The sequence below is a fragment of the Phyllobates terribilis genome, unplaced genomic scaffold (assembly GCF_046119375.1).
Source record: "Phyllobates terribilis strain yellow unplaced genomic scaffold, ASM4611937v1 Scaffold_7__3_contigs__length_470593459, whole genome shotgun sequence".
In the NCBI taxonomy this organism is placed as follows: Eukaryota; Metazoa; Chordata; class Amphibia; order Anura; family Dendrobatidae; genus Phyllobates; species Phyllobates terribilis.
Window position 1 is genome coordinate 307,916,585 of NW_027362767.1, and position 19,184 is coordinate 307,935,768.

The 19,184-nt window shown below is 40.1% G+C and overlaps 1 protein-coding gene across 1 annotated transcript in view; it reads left to right on the plus strand.

Annotated features, from left to right (window-relative positions):
- STAG2 (STAG2 cohesin complex component) overlaps nucleotides 1-18,707 on the plus strand; it is a 104,479-nt gene extending 85,772 nt beyond the window's left edge. The window contains exons 21-35 of the mRNA XM_073641087.1: nucleotides 217-287; nucleotides 1,485-1,572; nucleotides 1,659-1,739; nucleotides 1,827-1,919; nucleotides 3,681-3,855; nucleotides 7,094-7,233; nucleotides 7,584-7,685; nucleotides 10,645-10,793; nucleotides 11,661-11,789; nucleotides 11,898-12,103; nucleotides 12,195-12,384; nucleotides 12,477-12,590; nucleotides 13,398-13,524; nucleotides 14,814-14,891; nucleotides 16,774-18,707. Of these exons, the coding sequence (XP_073497188.1) occupies nucleotides 217-287; nucleotides 1,485-1,572; nucleotides 1,659-1,739; nucleotides 1,827-1,919; nucleotides 3,681-3,855; nucleotides 7,094-7,233; nucleotides 7,584-7,685; nucleotides 10,645-10,793; nucleotides 11,661-11,789; nucleotides 11,898-12,103; nucleotides 12,195-12,384; nucleotides 12,477-12,590; nucleotides 13,398-13,524; nucleotides 14,814-14,891; nucleotides 16,774-16,797 (1,767 nt within the window). The 3' untranslated portion in view covers nucleotides 16,798-18,707. The remainder of the gene's footprint in view (nucleotides 1-216; nucleotides 288-1,484; nucleotides 1,573-1,658; nucleotides 1,740-1,826; nucleotides 1,920-3,680; nucleotides 3,856-7,093; nucleotides 7,234-7,583; nucleotides 7,686-10,644; nucleotides 10,794-11,660; nucleotides 11,790-11,897; nucleotides 12,104-12,194; nucleotides 12,385-12,476; nucleotides 12,591-13,397; nucleotides 13,525-14,813; nucleotides 14,892-16,773) is intronic.
- Nucleotides 18,708-19,184: the final 477 nt, after the last annotated feature.

The following is a 19,184-nucleotide window of genomic DNA, read 5'->3' on the forward strand; positions in this document are numbered from 1 at the left end:
GAACACAAGGCGGATCTGTTTTATGCTTTTCGGTTTCAAAATACATTCAGTTTATAGGTCATGGAAATTTGCCATCAATTGGTCAGTCTATATTTTGATATAAAACCACCTGCCACAATACAGGGTATTTTTTTTAAATTACTATTTTTCACAGGTGTACTGAAATATCAATATGAAGAAATGAAAATAATTATTTTCTCTAATGATCATTTCTAGGAAGAAGAACCGGATGAGGACGACGCATATCAAGTGCTATCTACACTGAAAAGGATAACCGCTTTCCATAAGTATGTTTTCATCACTGTGCATTTTTATTCACATTTAAAGCATACACTTGGCAAATGCATGTTTGAGTTAAGTAGACCTCTCTGGGTGCCCTTCATCCTAGAAATGTTATCTGCAATCTTTGCTTACACTTCATAAACAAACCATTCATGTTACAAACTACAGTAAGACTTTACAGGAAGCCATCCCTGCGACTTTTAGCGACTAGTGGGACATACAAAACTTTCTGGACCTTGCTCCTCTAAGTATGCTCTGAAGCCTCTGATAGTTTTCAGGTAAACCGTCCTGTTCATGTGAAAAGCAGATGAAGTACAAGATTTAAGATCTTCTAATAGGAAAATTTCTAATCCTTTTGTATTTCTTTTACTATCTAATCTATAAAATACATGTAAGATCTCTGATCATCTACCAGCAAATTTGTCAACATGTTATGTACTCTATGCTGAAAATCTACCAAGGCTGATCTAGTCGGTTTTTACTTCTGGGGCTATGCTACCACAACATTAAGGAAATATTCTTGCATGGCCTCATATTTACAATGGTATATTACCTTTTTTGTGCTGTATGGACTGGCTGAATGCTATACTACTGATAGACAGGCGGGCCCTGATTTATCGCTGTGTTTTCACCAATTTCCTGGTGTAAAACTCCTTGAAATATCTGGAAATATTTGCACAACTCAAAGTTGGTGTTACCCCATTTCCTACCAGCTATGCCAAAGTGGGCAACGCTATGACAGGACAAGGGCCCGCATGGAAATGTCACCAAAATTTACAACACTTTATTGGTGTAAATGACACTGGGAATGTGATCCAGTCACTAACTGAGTAACATTTCTGGCAGAGGCGCACGGCAGGTGTAAGCTGCTGTTCCTAATTTGTGCGCCTCTTAATGAATTAGACGCTTTTTACTCCAGCGATCCCTTCATTAAGACTGGGGTATAAAATGCCAGTGTTAATGAATCGTGTCCACTGGGCTAGACTTTTCGTTACAACATGGCAGACATTTACAGAACACTTTCATGACAAGGTCCTCACTTCATACATACCAGCTTCACCCATTTTTCTGTTTTGATATCGGCACCTACGAACAAGTGATGATGAAGGTGTTTATTGGATACGTGGGGATTATGTGTTAAAGTTCTGAAAATTAATAAAAGTGAGATAGAAAACATTGACAAAACTTTCTTCATTTTTCAGCGCACACGATCTTTCCCGGTGGGACTTATTCAGCAGCAATTACAAGCTATTAAAAACTGGCATTGAAAATGGAGACATGCCAGAGCAGGTCAGTTTCTTACACTTCACTTTATGGTCATTTTTTTTTCTTTAGATTATTCTTTAGTAATCTCATCTTCTTCTCTTCTGTGTCAGATCGTCATCCATGCTTTACAGTGTACCCATTATATCATTCTTTGGCAACTGGCAAAGATATCAGAGACTGGCTCAACAAAGGTATTTCCTAATTTGTGCCCTCTCACCCCTGTCTTTTTTTTGCGTGTTTTCAGTGTTCTTTATTCTAATTTAATGACTTTCTTACAGGAGGAACTAATAACGTTAAAGAGACAAATGAGGGTATTTTGCCAAATTTGTCAACATTACCTTACCAATGTGCACACTGCTGTAAAAGAACAGGTTTGTAATCATTGGAATAAGATATTCTGTAGTTCTAGTCATTCACTTCAGTAAGAGAATACAAGTCCCTGATCCCCCTTAGGTTATGTCTGTAAATAATTATTCTCCAGTGGTTATTTTCCTACCTCCCTTTGATGTTCTACCTTGGTCTTTTGTCATAACAGATACTGGGTAAAAGGATAAAGCAATCAGAAAAATAAGTTGAGTCAATCGGTAGCATAACAAGGATACACGTAGAGCTTTACTGCTGTTTGCTGTGGGCAATAACGCGGACTTACAAGAGTTTACCGAAATATAATATAATATACGTTTTCCTAGGTTCATAAAAAAAAAAAAAAAAAAAAAAAATGCTTTTTTTTTTTTTTAAATATATAACAAATGTTAAACAAAGTTTTTTCTTCTTCTTTATTTAGTTAACTTTGTTTATATTTTTACCCACTTTTGCAAGCTAAATTTCACAAAGAGCACAAAACTGCTACTTCCATGTCTTTGAATACACAAACATACTTGATATGTGACTGTCTATATCAGTGTTCTAGCTGAGCTAGGGTATATTGTCATTAGGGAATCCATCAGTACCACCTTTTGGTCTCATTAAGAGACCCAGGTTCCTTTCCTTAAAGGGAATATCTCAGCAGATTTGTACTATACAATCCGATAGCAGCATGATGTAGGGATAGAGAGCCTAATTCCAGTGATATGTCACTAACTAGGCTGTGTTTAGCTGTTTAATCAGTATTTTATCAGCAGGAGATGATCACTACAGGACTAGGTGTCTCATGCCTCCTAAACAAATGCTCTTTTTAACTCCACCCCTACTACTAATTAGCTGCTTTCTGTCAATGTTCAGTGTACAGAGAAAGCTGCCAATCAGTGGTGGGGGCGGGGTTATACAGAGCTCAGCATTCAGAGGACTGCTAGATCTGCAGCAGAGAAAACTTGTGATTTTACTAAAATGACAGCATGCAGACCAGACATCATGCTGCTGACAGATTCCTTTTAAATATGTGAACAAAATAATTTGGTCAACAAGTAATGTTAAACATGAAGTCTAATAAGTGCTCTCAGTCCTCATATTAGTGAAACTACAAACTTTTTTGTTGGTTTGGCTACTATGAGTATAGATCTTTTAACTTTATTATGTTGTTCATTGTCTTAAAGAGGTATTCCTATCTCTAAACTCCTATCCCATTATGTAGTAGGTGTAGTAATATTCACAAATACCTCCAATTAGAAATGTAGTATATTTCTTCTGATTCGCTATGTCCCTCACCCCATTTGCAGGTCATTGCAGTAGCTTTAGGTATCCATGGTTACGACCACTAACTGCTAACTAACTAACCCTATATGAGTGGTCTTACCTAAGCTACTGAAATGTTGAGCATGGGGAAAGTGATATAGCAAATAAGGAGAACTATACTACATTTCTAATTGGAGGTATTCGCTAATATTTTTATTATTACACCTATTACTTCTTGAGATAGGATGTTGGAGATGGGAATACCCCTTTAATGATTTTACACTTCATGTCCTTAAAACCAAATGTGTGCTGTAAAGCAGGATGACTGAGCTAAGGCTAGGGACACACTGCATTTATGGCCAGTGTCAGGCACATGCGCCGATTAGCCGACTTTTGCATAATGCTGTATGCATGCTGTTGTAGCATGGTCTGATCGCAATTATTGCATATTATCTAATTGGACATGAACATTTTGAATATTTTATGCATTATTTTTTGTGTTAAAATGATTTCTATTTCAGGCGTTTACTATTCTCTCTGATGTGCTGATGATCTTTAGCCACCAGATTGTAGTTGGGGGCCGTGACAATTTAGAGCCACTTGTGTACTCCCCCGACTCTTCATTACAGTCGGAGTTATTAAGCTTTATTTTGGATCATGTCTTCATTGACCAAGATGACGATAACTGCAGTACAGGTAAGTGGCTACATAGTGCCCCAGATTACACAGCTAATGAGAATGTAATGGTAGCATGGAGCAGTCATGCATAAATGATGTCTTCAGTCGAAACGTTTCAGTTCCAGGGTAATAAACCTCATTTATCAAAACCGGAGAGCTTGCCTAGTTGCTAGTAGCAACCATTATGCCCAGCTTTATTAATCTTTTCTGAAAAAAATGAAAGATCCTGTGTTATTGGCAGCCAAGGACAACAGCGCCATTTCAGTATGCGTTACTGTCCTGTTTCTTTATATTCTTGTATACTATTAAAGAGAATGTGGCTGAAAAAAAGTTTTTTTAGCATCTGAAAGAAAGGTAAAGCATTAATGTGTTTTTAATTTTTTTAAATACATTTTTTTTTTATATTTTATACCATTAAAATGTATTTGAAAAGTTTTGATATTTTCAACTTTTAAACACTAGGGGACATCAGCTGCTGCCATTTACCATGAAAACCTAGTGTCCAGCTAGCAGGCATTACCTCTGCAGTAAATGTGGGTGGGATCTGCTCGTATGTGACTGATCTCTCCCCTCCCCTTCTGGGTGTTTGCAGATGGATAAGGGAGAATGAAGTTGAGGATCACAGTGCAGGGCCTTTTTTTTTTGGTAACTGCAATTTAATACTAGAATATGGACCGTGTCACCAAGGATTGCTAGCAGCCCTGATTCTGGTATTGCTACTCTGCTCATAGGTCTTTCAGAGATCTGAGCGGAGAAGTCATAGCATTGTGGCTGCAGCGCTGAGATCACAGCAATTACACCGTTCAGCAGTCAGTATTGCATACATGGCTCCACGGACTGTATCACGCATGAGAAGATTAGGTGCACAGCGCGTTATATCACATGATAGGATTCAGTTTACTGTATGACACATGATTAGATTACACAGCTCAGCGGACTGTATCACACATAAGATTAGAGACACAGACTGTATCACATGTGATAGGGTTAGATATATGGCTCAGCGGACTGTATCACACATAGGATTAGAGACACAGACTGTATCACATGTGATAGGGTTAGATATACGGCTCAGCGGACTGTATCACACGTAGGATTAGAGACACAGACTGTATCACATGTGATAGGGTTAGATATACGGCTCAGCGGACTGTATCACACGTAGGATTAGAGACACAGACTGTATCACATGTGATAGGGTTAGATATACGGCTCAGCGGACTGTATCACACATAGGATTAGAGACACAGACTGTATCACATGTGATAGGGTTAGATATACGGCTCAGCGGACTGTATCACACGTAGGATTAGAGACACAGACTGTATCACATGTGATAGGGTTAGATATACGGCTCAGCGGACTGTATCACACATGATAGAATTATATAACACTGCTCAGTGGCGTATATCACACATAATAGGATTCGGTACACCGCTGAGCAGACTGTATCACATAATAGGATTAGGAAAACAAAAACAGTAGGAGCGCCAATGGTGAAGAGCCTGAGGTTTGGAGGGGGGGGGGGGGGGTGAAGGGGGGAGATGTTGTGACCACTCACCTGGTCCTGTTGTGCAAAGGAGCCCCGCACAACAAGGGAAAACGCTTCCAGGTGGGAGTCTGTAAGATGACCGCAGCTTAGCAGGAACTGCTGTAGGGAGCTTCTGTCTGCTTCAGCGGTCACATGACCTGGACCGTGTGACCGAAGTGGGCTTTCCACAATGACATCACGGCAGGTCCTGTAGTAGGCTAGTTGTAAACAGAGCAGCTTCCACCGCTCTCCACAGGGGAGATCAGCAATCAAGAAAGAAGGAATTCTGCGGTAGATCTACCTGAGGAAGATAGCGTCTGCTATCGAAACGCGTCGTGGCGTTAGAGAGCGTACTAAACAATAAAAGGTTTGTGTGTTATAACCTAATCCCCTGTCTAGTTGTTCTAGCGCTTCACTAACACCGCAGAATTCCTTCTTTCTTGACATAATAGGATTAGGCATACGGCTCAGCGGACAATTACTATGATGTGAGTGCCACAGTTATGTCATTGCGGTGGTCACATCACAATAGTGAGTGGTCACCAGGTCCAGGCACCAGCACTGTGGCAGTGATTTCAACAAGTGACGTGTACTAACTGCGTTATGGGGTCCCCACCACAGCCCTGGTGCCCAGAGCTGATGAGCGCTCACGGTTATTGCTGTGATCTGAGCACAGCAGCTGCAATGACATTACTGCTACTCTCAGATCAGAGTTATTACCAGTGAGCGATCATCAGGGCTGGGCTCCAGGGCTGCGGTGAGGACCTCATCCAGTGGTGAGTGTACGTTTCTGGATGAAATCAGCGCCGCAACACTTTTTGCCTGGACCTAGTTAGTGTTCATCGGTAACTACTGGTAATATAAGCTCCACTCAGATTACAGCATTTAAAAGTGGCGGAGAGGAATTGTAAGCCTGTGCACAGTGCTGGTCTACAGTAAAGTGGCACCAGGTAGCACCTATAGCTGTAAACTAGACAGCCAGGAGGCGTGCCCAACTCACAGCTGATGTGCTCACAGTACCGGATTACCGGTTATTTCCACTATGCAATAGGTAGTAGCTAGCAAGTTTTGGTTAAGGAAGGAAAACTACAGTGTACTGGGCCCCAAGGCTCATTACTGTTCTCTTCTGGTCCGTTACCACAGAATAACAAATGTTGTTCAAATGTTAAGATAAAGGGCTTGTCTGATGAAAATTAATTACCTCTATCTTCAGGATAGGTGATGATTTATTGATCGATGGGGGTCTGACTGCTGGGACTTGAACCGATCAGCAAAATGGGGAATTTTTATCCCTGTTACGAAATGGAGTGGGAGGCTGGATGCTAGACTTCCATGCTATTCATTCTCTATAGGGCTGGCATAAAAAAAGCGCAGCCCCATTGGGAATAAGTGGAGTGGGAATCAAGTTTGTGCACTGCCACTCTATTCTACAACGGTCATAAAAGTGGCCCCTCCTTCCTGCCGTCGGTACAGGTTCCTGTGGTCGGGATGGGTCATAGCGTGTTTCCACTGGACAATCCCTGTAAAGTTAATGCTGACTATAATAGAAAGCTGTCAGCACACCTCGCATCACTGCTGGCTGTGTATGGGTCTACATACCGCCCCCTGCAATGGGCATACGAATATCCGTACTGGATTATAGAGCAATGAAAGTAGTCGCTCTCTGCTCTTTTGCTTACCCTTGATTTTTTTTTTCAATTCAATTTTTTCCCCATTTGTTTTTAGATGGCCAACAAGACGATGAAGCTAGTAAAATCGAAGCATTACACAAAAGGCGAAATCTTCTTGCAGCATACTGCAAGCTCATAGTGTATAATGTGGTTGAAATGAATACTGCAGCTGACATCTTCAAGCAGTACATGAGGGTACGTACATAAACCAATTAATACATTTTTGATCTTGTACTTTTGCATTTCTGTATATGTTCCCTTAAATTTAACCACAGTCAGACCAACAACCAGAAATAAATTGCAAGAATAATTAATTTGAGTTGGGGTGCCGTTATATTCCTGTACAAGCCAGGTGTTCAAAAACTGGTAAAACCGAATGATTCTTTGCTGCATAACGCAGACCATCATTATGTGGCTTTGCCCTGTTCGTGGCATCTATCCTTGTTTCCTTGCCAATGATTGTCATAATAATTCACAGCTCTAGTCATAAAGCTACTTTTCTATATTTGTATTGAGGATACTAATGCAATATTTTTTTCTCTTAGTATTATAATGACTATGGAGACATCATAAAAGAAACTATGAGTAAAACCCGACAGATCGATAAAATCCAATGCGCAAAGACACTCATCCTCAGTTTACAACAGGTATGCTGCATTTTCAGTCACTTGTCCCTTTAAGCTATTTAACTTTAATTTATTTTTTACCTACAATGTATCTATTTTACAGTTGGTATAGATGCATCTATTGTGAACTAAGAAGTGTGTTGGTTTAGTTGAGTCTGATGTTATACAGCATACATGTCAAACTGTCGTCCATGGGCCATATCTGGACCGCAGGGTGATTTATATTTGACCCGCGACCCAAGAACCACCAGCCCTATGTGGGGCCCATTATTCTGTATGGAGGACTATAGGGGGCCCATTATTCTGTATGAGGACTATGCAGGGCTCCTTATTCTGTATGGAGGACTGTGCGGGGCCCGTTATTCTGTATGGAGGACTGTGCGGGGCCCGTTATTCTGTATGGAGGACTGTGCGGGGCCCGTTATTCTGTATGGAGGACTGTGCGGGGCCCGTTATTCTGTATGGAGGACTATAGGGGGCCCGTTATTCTGTATGAGGACTATGCAGGGCTCCTTATTCTGTATGGAGGACTGTGCGGGGCCCGTTATTCTGTATGGAGGACTGTGCGGGGCCCGTTATTCTGTATGGAGGACTGTGCGGGGCCCGTTATTCTGTATGGAGGACTGTGCGGGGCCCGTTATTCTGTATGGAGGACTGTGCGGGGCCCGTTATTCTGTATGGAGGACTGTGCGGGGCCCGTTACTCTGTATGGAGGACTGTGCGGGGCCCGTTACTCTGTATGGAGGACTGTGCGGGGCCCGTTACTCTGTATGGCGGACTGTGCGGGGCCCGTTACTCTGTATGGCGGACTGTGCGGGGCCCGTTACTCTGTATGGCGGACTGTGCGGGGCCCGTTACTCTGTATGGCGGACTGTGCGGGGCCCGTTACTCTGTATGGCGGACTGTGCGGGGCCCGTTACTCTGTATGGCGGACTGTGCGGGGCCCGTTACTCTGTATGGCGGACTGTGCGGGGCCCGTTACTCTGTATGGCGGACTGTGCGGGGCCCGTTACTCTGTATGGCGGACTGTGCGGGGCCCGTTACTCTGTATGGCGGACTGTGCGGGGCCCGTTACTCTGTATGGCGGACTGTGCGGGGCCCGTTACTCTGTATGGCGGACTGTGCGGGGCCCGTTACTCTGTATGGCGGACTGTGCGGGGCCCGTTACTCTGTATGGAGGACTGTGCGGGGCCCGTTACTCTGTATGGAGGACTGTGCGGGGCCCGTTACTCTGTATGGAGGACTGTGTGGGGCCCGTTACTCTGTATGGAGGACTGTGCGGGGCCCGTTACTCTGTATACTGGTTGGCCTGTGACTTTGTCCAAGTTTTTCATTTTGGCCCTCTGTGTATTTGAGTTTAACATCCCTGTTAAACAGTCCTGGCTGAAAGTGTCCAGCCCATTTTGTTTTGCCTATTTTTGGGGTTTTATGTGAAGTTATGTCCAATTTGCCTTTTTTGTGTTGTTCCAATACACACAAAGGAAGTTAAACGTGTAGAACAAAACATGTGTAATTGCAATAATTTTCTGGGAGAAATGCTGTCTTTTCGGATTATAAACTTTTTGTCCCGGAGTTTGGGGGAAAATAGGAGGGTGCATTTTATAATCTGAATGTAGCTTACCTGCTGCCGTGGAGCGGGGTCCCAGGATTGCTGCCGCATGAAGCTTCTGGAAGCGATGGCAGTAGTGGGGCAATGCTGCGGGCCCCAGGCTGGTAGGAGGTAGTGTCCTGCGGATTTAGGACTGGAGTGATGCTGCGGGCCCCAGGCTGGTAGGAGGTAGTGTCCTGCGGATTTAGGACTGGAGTAATGCTGCGGGCCCCAGGCTGGTAGGTCATTCGTCATTGGAGGTGGCCATTTTTCCGGAGTTCACCACAGTCAAAAGCATGGAAAGTGCTGGTGCTCTGAGCTTTCAGAAAATGTTGTTAGCTCCCTACACTGCCGAACACCACCTCCTACCAGCCTGGGACCCGAAGCATCACTCCAGTCCTACCTCCGCAGAACACCACCTCCTACCAGCCTGGGACCCGCAGCATCACTCCAGTCCTACCTCCGCCGAACACCACCTCCTACCAGCCTGGGACCCGCAGCATCACTCCAGTCCTACCTCCGCCGAACACCACCTCCTACCAGCCTGGGACCCGCAGCATCACTCCAGTCCTACCTCCGCCGAACACCACCTCCTACCAGCCTGGGACCCACAGCATCACTCCAGTCCTACCTCCGCCGAACACCACCTCCTACCAGCCTGGGACCCGCAGCATCACTCCAGTCCTACCTCCACCGAACACCACCTCCTACCAGCCTGGGACCCGCAGCATCACTCCAGTCCTACCTCCGCCGATCACCACCTCCTACCAGCCTGGGGCCCACAGCATCTCCTGCCTCTGCCATCAGCTTCCTGCAGCGGTGACTGTCACCTGGGACCACTGCCGCTACTGTAAAAGCGGATTATAAGATGCACTGCCATTTTATTACATTTTTTCCCCCCTATTTTCCTCCCGACAATTTGGGGTGCGTCTTATAAACCGTAAAATACAGTAGTTTGTTTTCTGTAACAATTGCAAGGGTGGAAGAAAAGAAAGGGGATTTAAGTCCGCTCACCCACTGTAGAATCTAAGGCACGGAGCACCAGCAGTGTGCGGGAAAACCAATCGATAGCAGAATAGATAATTGCAAGGGTGCCAACATTTTTGGCTATGACTGTATGCTTAGAGCATGAGCTGTATTAAATAAATATCACAATTGTATAGTTTTATGGAAAAGGAAGATTTTTACAGCCTATGTCTATAACGTGGGTTCTGCATGAATAAACTTTGAAAATTAATAAGTATGCCAAATCTTAGCTTATTTGTGCATTGTTCATCATCATTTACTAAGCATCATCTTGTCCCTTGTTTAGTAGTGTAAAATCTGGAAAAGTAGACTGGATGATTATACAGCTTGTACTATTTTATTTGTATTTTTTTTTATCTTACACAGCTTTTCAATGAGATGATCCAGGAACATGGCTATAACTTTGACCGATCATCGCCAACATTCAGTGGCATAAAAGAGCTTGCGAGGCGCTTTGCTTTAACCTTTGGACTTGATCAGCTTAAAACCCGAGAAGCCATTGCAATGTTACACAAGTAATCACATCTTCATTTTACTTGTTTTATGTAAACCCTAGCTATTTGTGTCAGAATTTATACATGCTTATTAAGAGTGACCAGTCATGTGAGTGGAGGTTTTTTTTTTTTTTTTTTTTTTTTTTTTAATTCAACTAGTGTGGGGTCGGTTCATGGAGCGGGTAGACTCTAATTCTAGTTAGAGAGGACCTGGTCACAACTCTTTTTTTCTCAAAACTCTGCCGTTCCCAGTGCCGCTCTGGTCCTACACCGCCATCTTGTGACTGCAACTTCTGACTGACCGGAAGTTAGACGTAATGGTCACAAGCTCACAGCGTAAGTCTATGAGATCCTCGTTATGGCCGCGTTCTTTTGCTCATAGACTTACATTGAGAAATGACTGGACCAATCCGGCAGGTCACAAACTGCAGAAGACCGACCGGAGCAGCGCCAAAAACTGAATAAGACGGCGGCTGGTAACCATGATACTAGGAGCCGGGAACTTAGTTAAGTGACAGCACTCCAGCGGTAAAATAAAAAAGATGCTGGAGTGTTGCTGTAAATGCTATTGTCAGTGTTCAGAGTGAAGTCTAGACAAGACTTCAGATGGATCATGAGACAGTTACCCGACAGCCTCCTAATGACCTGACATGTTTCTGGATGTGTCGTGCTTTCAGTGTAATTTCTCAGTATGTGAGTTGCTGAGCTTTGTTGTGTACGGTAGTTTCCCAAGTTGATTGGTTTTCTACCCATCTCCCATTAGAGTTTTTTATATGTGCATTCAGGGTAAAAACCTTACTTTGCTGCTGAATAGAATTTACCTAACTTATTTGAGGCTTTGTTGAGCAACTATTTCTAATATGTAATCATATTTCACATATTTTATAGGGATGGTATAGAATTTGCCTTTAAAGAGCCAAGTCCACAAGGAGAGGTCCACCCCCCTCTAAACATGGCTTTCCTCGACATTCTCAGCGAGTTTTCATCCAAACTACTAAGACAAGACAAGAAAACTGTGTAAGTACTGCCTGGTATTGGCCATTTCTGTGTACACTGATATATGCTCAATATTAATGGATGTATGGCTATTGAAACAATGCAAATCTTGTTTTTTTTTTTCTGCAGATATGCCTACTTGGAAAAGTTTATGACATTTCAAATGTCTCTGAGAAGAGAGGATGTCTGGCTACCACTCATGTCTTACAGAAACTCTTTATTAGCTGGGGGAGATGATGACACTATGTCTGTAATGAGTGGAATGAGTGGCAGGGGCTCTTCAGTAAGGAGTAAAAAGGCAAAACCAGCTACAGGCAAACGGAAAATACCAGAAGGTATTTCACAGCTGCAAAGTCTATGAAATTCTGCTTTTTTTTGTTTAAGTATTGTGTTTTTAAATGTGCAAGTATATATGTTTTATCTTAGCGGAAGAGAGCAGTAGCAGCGATAGCATGTGGCTAAACCGGGAGCAGACAATGACTACACCAGTCATGATGCAAACTCCACAGCTAACATCCACCATCATGAGAGAACCCAAAAGGTTACGGCCAGAAGAAAGTTACATGCCAGTTTACCCCATGCAGCCTGAGCATCACCAACCTACCATGGACTATAAGTAAGTGTTTGTGACCACATTATTATTTCTGGATATATATTATTATGAAGCAAGAGTGATGCTAACATTATCACGTCTCAAATTGCGCTCAGTACACAGGTGACGTGGATGCTTGCCCAGCGACAGCAAGAAGAAGTAGCAAGACAACAACAAGAGAGAGCTGCAATGAACTATGTGAAACTGCGGACTAATCTGCAGCAAGCCATGTAAGAAACATTTTCTCACCCACTTTACCCAATTCTGTAGAAATATACGCTCTATCGTTGTGATACATTTTTGGACATTGCGGTGCATGCAGTGGAGGGCATGGGCACGAGCTGTGCCATCATAAGTAGATGTAAACTGACAGTTAAAGGCAATATCCCAGTGCAGCGGCCAGAACTGGAGATCTGTCACCGAAGGGGCATCTGTGTCTTAATTGGAGGAAACATATGCATTACCTGGGCGGTTGGAAATTGTCCTATTAAGCTCTGCTGCCTTTACTGCCTAAAAATAGAAAACCATAAAAAATAACAATGGCAGTATTGGGTTTATTATTATTTATTTATTTTTTACAGGGAATGTGTTATTAATATTTAAAAAAAATAAAATAACATTTTGCTGTTTTCTCACTGACCACTGTGTCTCATAGCAGGCTGGTACTTCCTCTTCTATTTGAGATCATTTTTCAACATTGTCAGTATCCTCACAGCCTGGATTACAATTACTGAAATCCTATATACAGTATGTGTGTATGTATATTTTATACACGATCAAATATTTAAAATAAATGATGGTCACCGCTCACTTCCTCATTCCTCCTGCCTAACAATCTGCAGAGGCCACAGAGCATGCCTCGAATATTCTCCCACACAAGTCAATTAGTCATTTCAGTTTTTAATCAGAAATTTCAATTGGATTAGAAAAAAAAATCACTATTTGGTTAAAATTGTTTGCAAATAGCCTCTTCTGAGAGGAGAAGGACTTGACCTCTAGCACCATAAAATTCATGTCATGACTTTTCTTTTATAAAGACGGCGTAACCCTGGGTTAATGGAAGATGATGAAGAACCAATCGTTGAAGACGTAATGATGTCATCTGAGGGCCGAATTGAGGATCTTAATGAGGGCATGGACTTTGACACAATGGACATAGACTTAGTAAGTTAGATTTATGGGTGTAGACATTTTTGGTTGTTGTACATGTATATTATTTTTATATTCTTTTAACAAGAATAGTTTTATCCATATAGTTATTTTTGTTTAAAAGAATGAACAAAAAGTTAATCTCCAATTAATTAGTTTCTACAAGGGTTGTTCAGGACTGTGATATTAATGACCTATGCCAACATCGCAGTCCTGTACAACCCCATTAATTTTGGGGAGGTAAGAAAGAGACATAGTAATACAAATTCTCCTTCCAATTATATTAGTGACATTTTCAGGATTGATTCTGAATGTGTCTTTTCGGGTCTGACAGCACCAGTGAAAATGACCCTTGTATATGTGTTGAAGATTCACCCTATAGGTTTTGTTTGATTTAAAATAAACTTTTATTTTTGCACACCTTGCTGTTAAGGTGAATAAAGAAAAGTGCAGAGTTCCCACTACTTGATGCACTGTTAGATCACGGTGATTGCATAGGCATTGCCAGTGTGTGCCCCTGCCATCCTTGACGTGCGTGTTAGTATGTCTATTTACATGCACAGTTTATCATAGTAAATTGTAAGAGAAAAAAAATTAGAGTAAATAAAAAGCATTAGAAAAAAACTAAACTACAAAATATAATCCCCACAATACAAAGAACAATTTAGAATTGTTATAGATGTCTCCTGCAGTGTAATTGCTGCCCCACTAAAATACACTGTAGCCCTGTAGCATACACTGTAGCATAGCTGTAGAACGCACTGTAAGAAAACTATATATACGAATATAATAAATATATATATATATATATATATATATATATATATAATTGGTCGTGGTCGCCGGCCGCAACTAATCAGCATTATTCGCGCCAAATTTAAACCCCGCTCTGCTGATTGGTCGCGACCAATCAGCGACATTGGCACCAAATTTAAACACCATTTTGCTGAGTGGTCGCGACTAATCAGCGATTTTATCGCCAAATTTAAACAAGCTCTCCGGTCCTCACTAACACAGTTCGCTGATTGGTCGCTTGTGGGGGCCGCGACCAATCACCGATATTGCCGCCAAATTTAAACAACGTTCTGCTGATTGCGCCCTGTCGGCCGCATACATATTCTAGAATACCCGATGCGTTAGAATTGGGCCACCATCTAGTGTGTGTGTGTGTGTGTGTATGTGTGTGTATGTGTATATATATGTGTATATGTGTATGTGATTTTCTGCCATTGCACAGTATGTATCATGTCATTTTAGTTTTGTAATCAAAATGCTTATTCTACTTGCTTTTTTTTTTTCTTTAGCCGCCATCTAAAAACAGACGAGAGAGAACAGAACTCAAGCCTGATTACTTTGATCCTGCTTCAATCATGGATGAATCTGTAAGCTTAAAATACATAATCCCTGCCATTCTAAAAATAATGAAATAAATGTGCTTTGTAAGTGAATGAAACGCACTTCATTCTGGGTACACCCAATGAAAACTACCTAGAGAATGAAGTCATTATACACAATCTGTTTAGCAAACCTTGTAGCCAATCATGTACAGCAATGTATTGTCGTTGTATATTTTGTATCTGTAATCGCTAACCAGAAAACTTTATTCTGTAGTGCAAATTTTATTTTTTTAGGATTTGACTGTTCTATAATGTTGCTCTGCTGTAACAGACTGGTCCGAGCAGGGTTGGCTAATGCTTGGAAGCTGCACATTTACCTACTGCCCCCTTAGGGCTCATTCAGATGCAAAATGTCTGCGTTTCATCCGTGGTTTAGATCACAGTTGGTCATATTTTCATGTTTTTCTCGGATGGAGGGAAAACAAAATTTCTATTGCTAAAAACAGATAATGCATGGATGGCATCACGTCAGAGTGCTGACCCTTAGACTTGCATTGGTAATTTTCAGCCAACACTCTAATCAATATTGGACAAGTCTCCATACTTTTGTGCTGAAATCTGTCCTCCCCCCCCAAAAAATCGGTCATGGGAATAACCCCATATACTATTATAGATATGAGTGCTATCTATGAAAAAAAAACAGCGTAAAAATGGACGTGTTAATGAGCCCTTAGAGTACTGACGTAAATGTAACAGAGGTATGATTTACACCATGTGTGGGACCTGAGGGGGTGGCTAGTACAAGTCGCAGGGATTTATGATCACCAGAGGGACTTCTATTCCCTTTCCAGAAGCATAATCCAATGTATCTTTTTTTGCCCTAAGCCTTTGTGTGATCCTGGGAAAATGTTTGCTTAGTGTAACTAGTAAACCGATCACTTTATTGAAAACGTAACTGCACTTTTCGAATACATGTCAGTAGTTCTATTGAAGTTCTATTGCAACTTAATTTTAAGCTTTTTTTTCAAAAATGTGGGTGAAGCTAATTATGTAAGAGTGAAGCCAACAACTGCCCAACAGATTTACTAATAACAATAATCTTTTTATTTATACTAGAAATTTCCACAATAGTTTGTGCCAGACTAAACTGGTGTGGATTTTAATTTGTGGGGAATTTACAGCCCAAAATTTTGGTGCGTCTTATTTCAGCCAACTTCTGTGTAAGACGGACCTGTGAAATGCCAGTTTTAGCAAATTGAGAAAATGAGCGCATCATGTGGCTGAGCCAGTCTGTCACCTCATTTTAGTGATTGCTGTGGATCTCACAGATTCGGGAGTGTTCCACAAGTTTTCTGAAAGTGCAGTTAAACCTACTTTGGTGGTCTAGGGTTTATGCCCCCACTGATGCCACCTCCTGACATGTATCAAGTGACACATAAAGTTCAGCTTAAAACATGGGTGCAGTTCAAGCAGATGGTGTGAGCTTGTGTGAGGCCAGTTCTGTCTTCATTGACTGACTAGGAAAGTATTTGTTTGAAGTAGTATCTTTTATTATTTTATGGGCTTTACATAAAATGTTACCGATTATAAACGCATATTAAGAGTCTCTACAAGTACATTGATCTACTTTACACAAGAAAAGTTTGTTAAACCACCTCACGTAAAATAACGCATATTTTCCCAAGTTGTAAGTGAAAAGACTTGAGGATGCTGTCATTCACTAAAATAGACAGACGATGGCAGCAGAACACCTCTTCACAAATATAGATTTCTTCATAACATTTCATTATTTATTTTTTTTTTTTTTGCCATCATTTTGCCACACACCAACGTAAAGCCTCTTTTTTATGTTTTAGTTTTCCATTTCTATCTATCTACATGTTTACATACTCCTAACTTCCATTTGTTTTTTTTTTCTTCTCTCTAGGTTCTTGGGGTATCAATGTTTTAATACCAGTTCATCTATCAACTCTGTGGTGAAGTTTTTTTTTTTTTTTTTTTTATAAATGGAAGAGAAAGTTTTTAATGACAGATTTGTGGTAGATTAAAATGAAATTCTGTACAGAATTTTCTCTAAGGAGAATTTGATATGCTTACCAAGATTAAGTGCATTGAGGGGCAGTTTTTGAATGCCTGAAAAAAAACTATAAAGGACAAGTAAACAGTTTGCAAATAAGCTACAATGTATAATTTTGGAAAATAAATCTTTTATTTATATATATTTAGGTCATCCAATTATGCCCTTTTCATTTATTTTTTTTCCTTGTTTTTCTGTCGATTTCTGGAAAATTAAAAAAAAAAAAAAACTGCCAGTGAGTAGTGTTGATCTTTTTAACACTATAAGGAAACTGAATGGAGTTTTCTTTTATCTATGATCTGTGGAGGTCCTAGATAATTTTCCTTTATATTTTGAACATCATGACATTTTTAATGGGTACTCGAGGTGTTGCGAACAGTTATTTTTTATTTTTTTTTTATCTTTTGTTTTAAATTGTATATGCCCATTTTTTTTATACTGTGTAAATGGAAAGGAGCCTTAGTGAAGCCTTTTCCATATCTTACTTTTGAGGGTTAACTGCCCAAAGGTATTGAAACCATAACCATGCTTTCTCATTAACCATCCTAAAAGTTTGCTTGTCCTTTTTAAGAAACCTGTAATGTTGTGAAAAATCCTTCCAGTAGTGCCACTGTATTTTGTCTCCAAATAAAAAGAAGCTTATTGTAGTATGTTTGCAGAAAAAAAAACGGAAAAAAAAAACAAAAAAACTTTAAACAGAAATTATACAGCTTATTAGAGTGTGGGAATAGGGTTCTAAATTTTAAATAAAATTATATATATATATAAATTGGTGCTGATTTTATAATTGCGCAGTTTGTTTAGTTTTTTTCTTACTTTTAAATTCCAAGTTAAAAAAAATAAATAAAAAAAAAATAAAAATGAGGTTTCAGAAATATATTGAAAGTTTTAACAATGTTTAAAATAGTTGAAGCGTGAATATTCGCTTTAAAAATGATTTTTAAATTTGTATTTTATATTGTTTTAATCTATTTGTCTTTGCAAGCAGTCTTCAGGTTAAGTATACTTCCAGCAGGTTACAGTACATTTCTTCTTCTATTTTTACATTTAGTTTTAAGAACACTCGGCTTTATTCTATGAAAGCTTCGTTCCACACATCATCCTTAGTTCACAACTAATAGTTCAATATTCACCATCTGACATCAACCCATTTTGCCAGGCTTAGGCAGCTAGACATTAAAGTAAATTTTTAACTTATATTTCATGTGTATATTTTTGTCAGTTGTCTTTTCATTTTCTGAAGTTTTTTTTTTTTTTAAAAAAAAAAAATCATTCCATGCCTTACGCTTGCAATACACAAACTTCTCTTGTGTACAAAAAAAAAAAAAAAAAACAAATTATAAAAAAAATGCTGTTAAAAAATTGTAACAATCACATTTAGGCTGTGGTAGCCAAAAACCATAAATTATCTATAGAATTTAAAATATAATTTTTTTTTTTTTTTTTTTTGGAACATCCTAGTTGTAACACAGAACCTGAAATGTCTACATTAGTACTCAGTGTCTGAAATGACTGCCTCCCCTACCGTCACACCACTGCATTTATTAGAACTGCTGAAAAGACTATGTATATACCATTTTAAAGTTCAGTTGATTTCTTTCTAACTCTGAGCAGAGTATATCTTTGTGAAAGCAGTTCCTACAGCTTTGTTTTCAACCAGCTAAAATGTTTTATATATTTACCTAACCTGTTGTCCTCCACATTCTATTGTCCTCTGTACCGTTTTCTGATTTGTATTTATGTCTTGAGACAGTAACTTTTTGAATAAAAATAAACCTACAGTATATCAAGTTTAATTCTATTTAATTTAATGTGTTACAAGTACAGTATTTCATTTACACGAAGCATGACTTTATTTTAGTATATCTTATTCAAGTGGATTTTTTTTTTTTTTTTTTTTAGAAGGGTCCTGCCACATGTTTCTCCATTCTTCTATGTCAAGCAAATAGTCTGCAATTCAATTTTGCCTACCTGTGCGCATTGGAGGTATTCCAAAGAATTAGCACCTGGGTGTACAGACGCTGCATACAATTCACTCTTTAATTTTAACATAAAAGTGAAAAATTTTCCTTTAAACATGCACTTAAAGGGATTTTTCTTAGGATAGGTTAGCATGGTGGCTCAGTTGTTAGCAATTCTGCTTTGCCGCGTTGGAGTCTTGGGTTCAAATCCCACCAAGGACAACATCTGCAAGGAGTTTGTATATTCTCCTTGTCTTTGCTTTGGTTTCCTCCATGACTTACTGATAGGGAATGTAAATT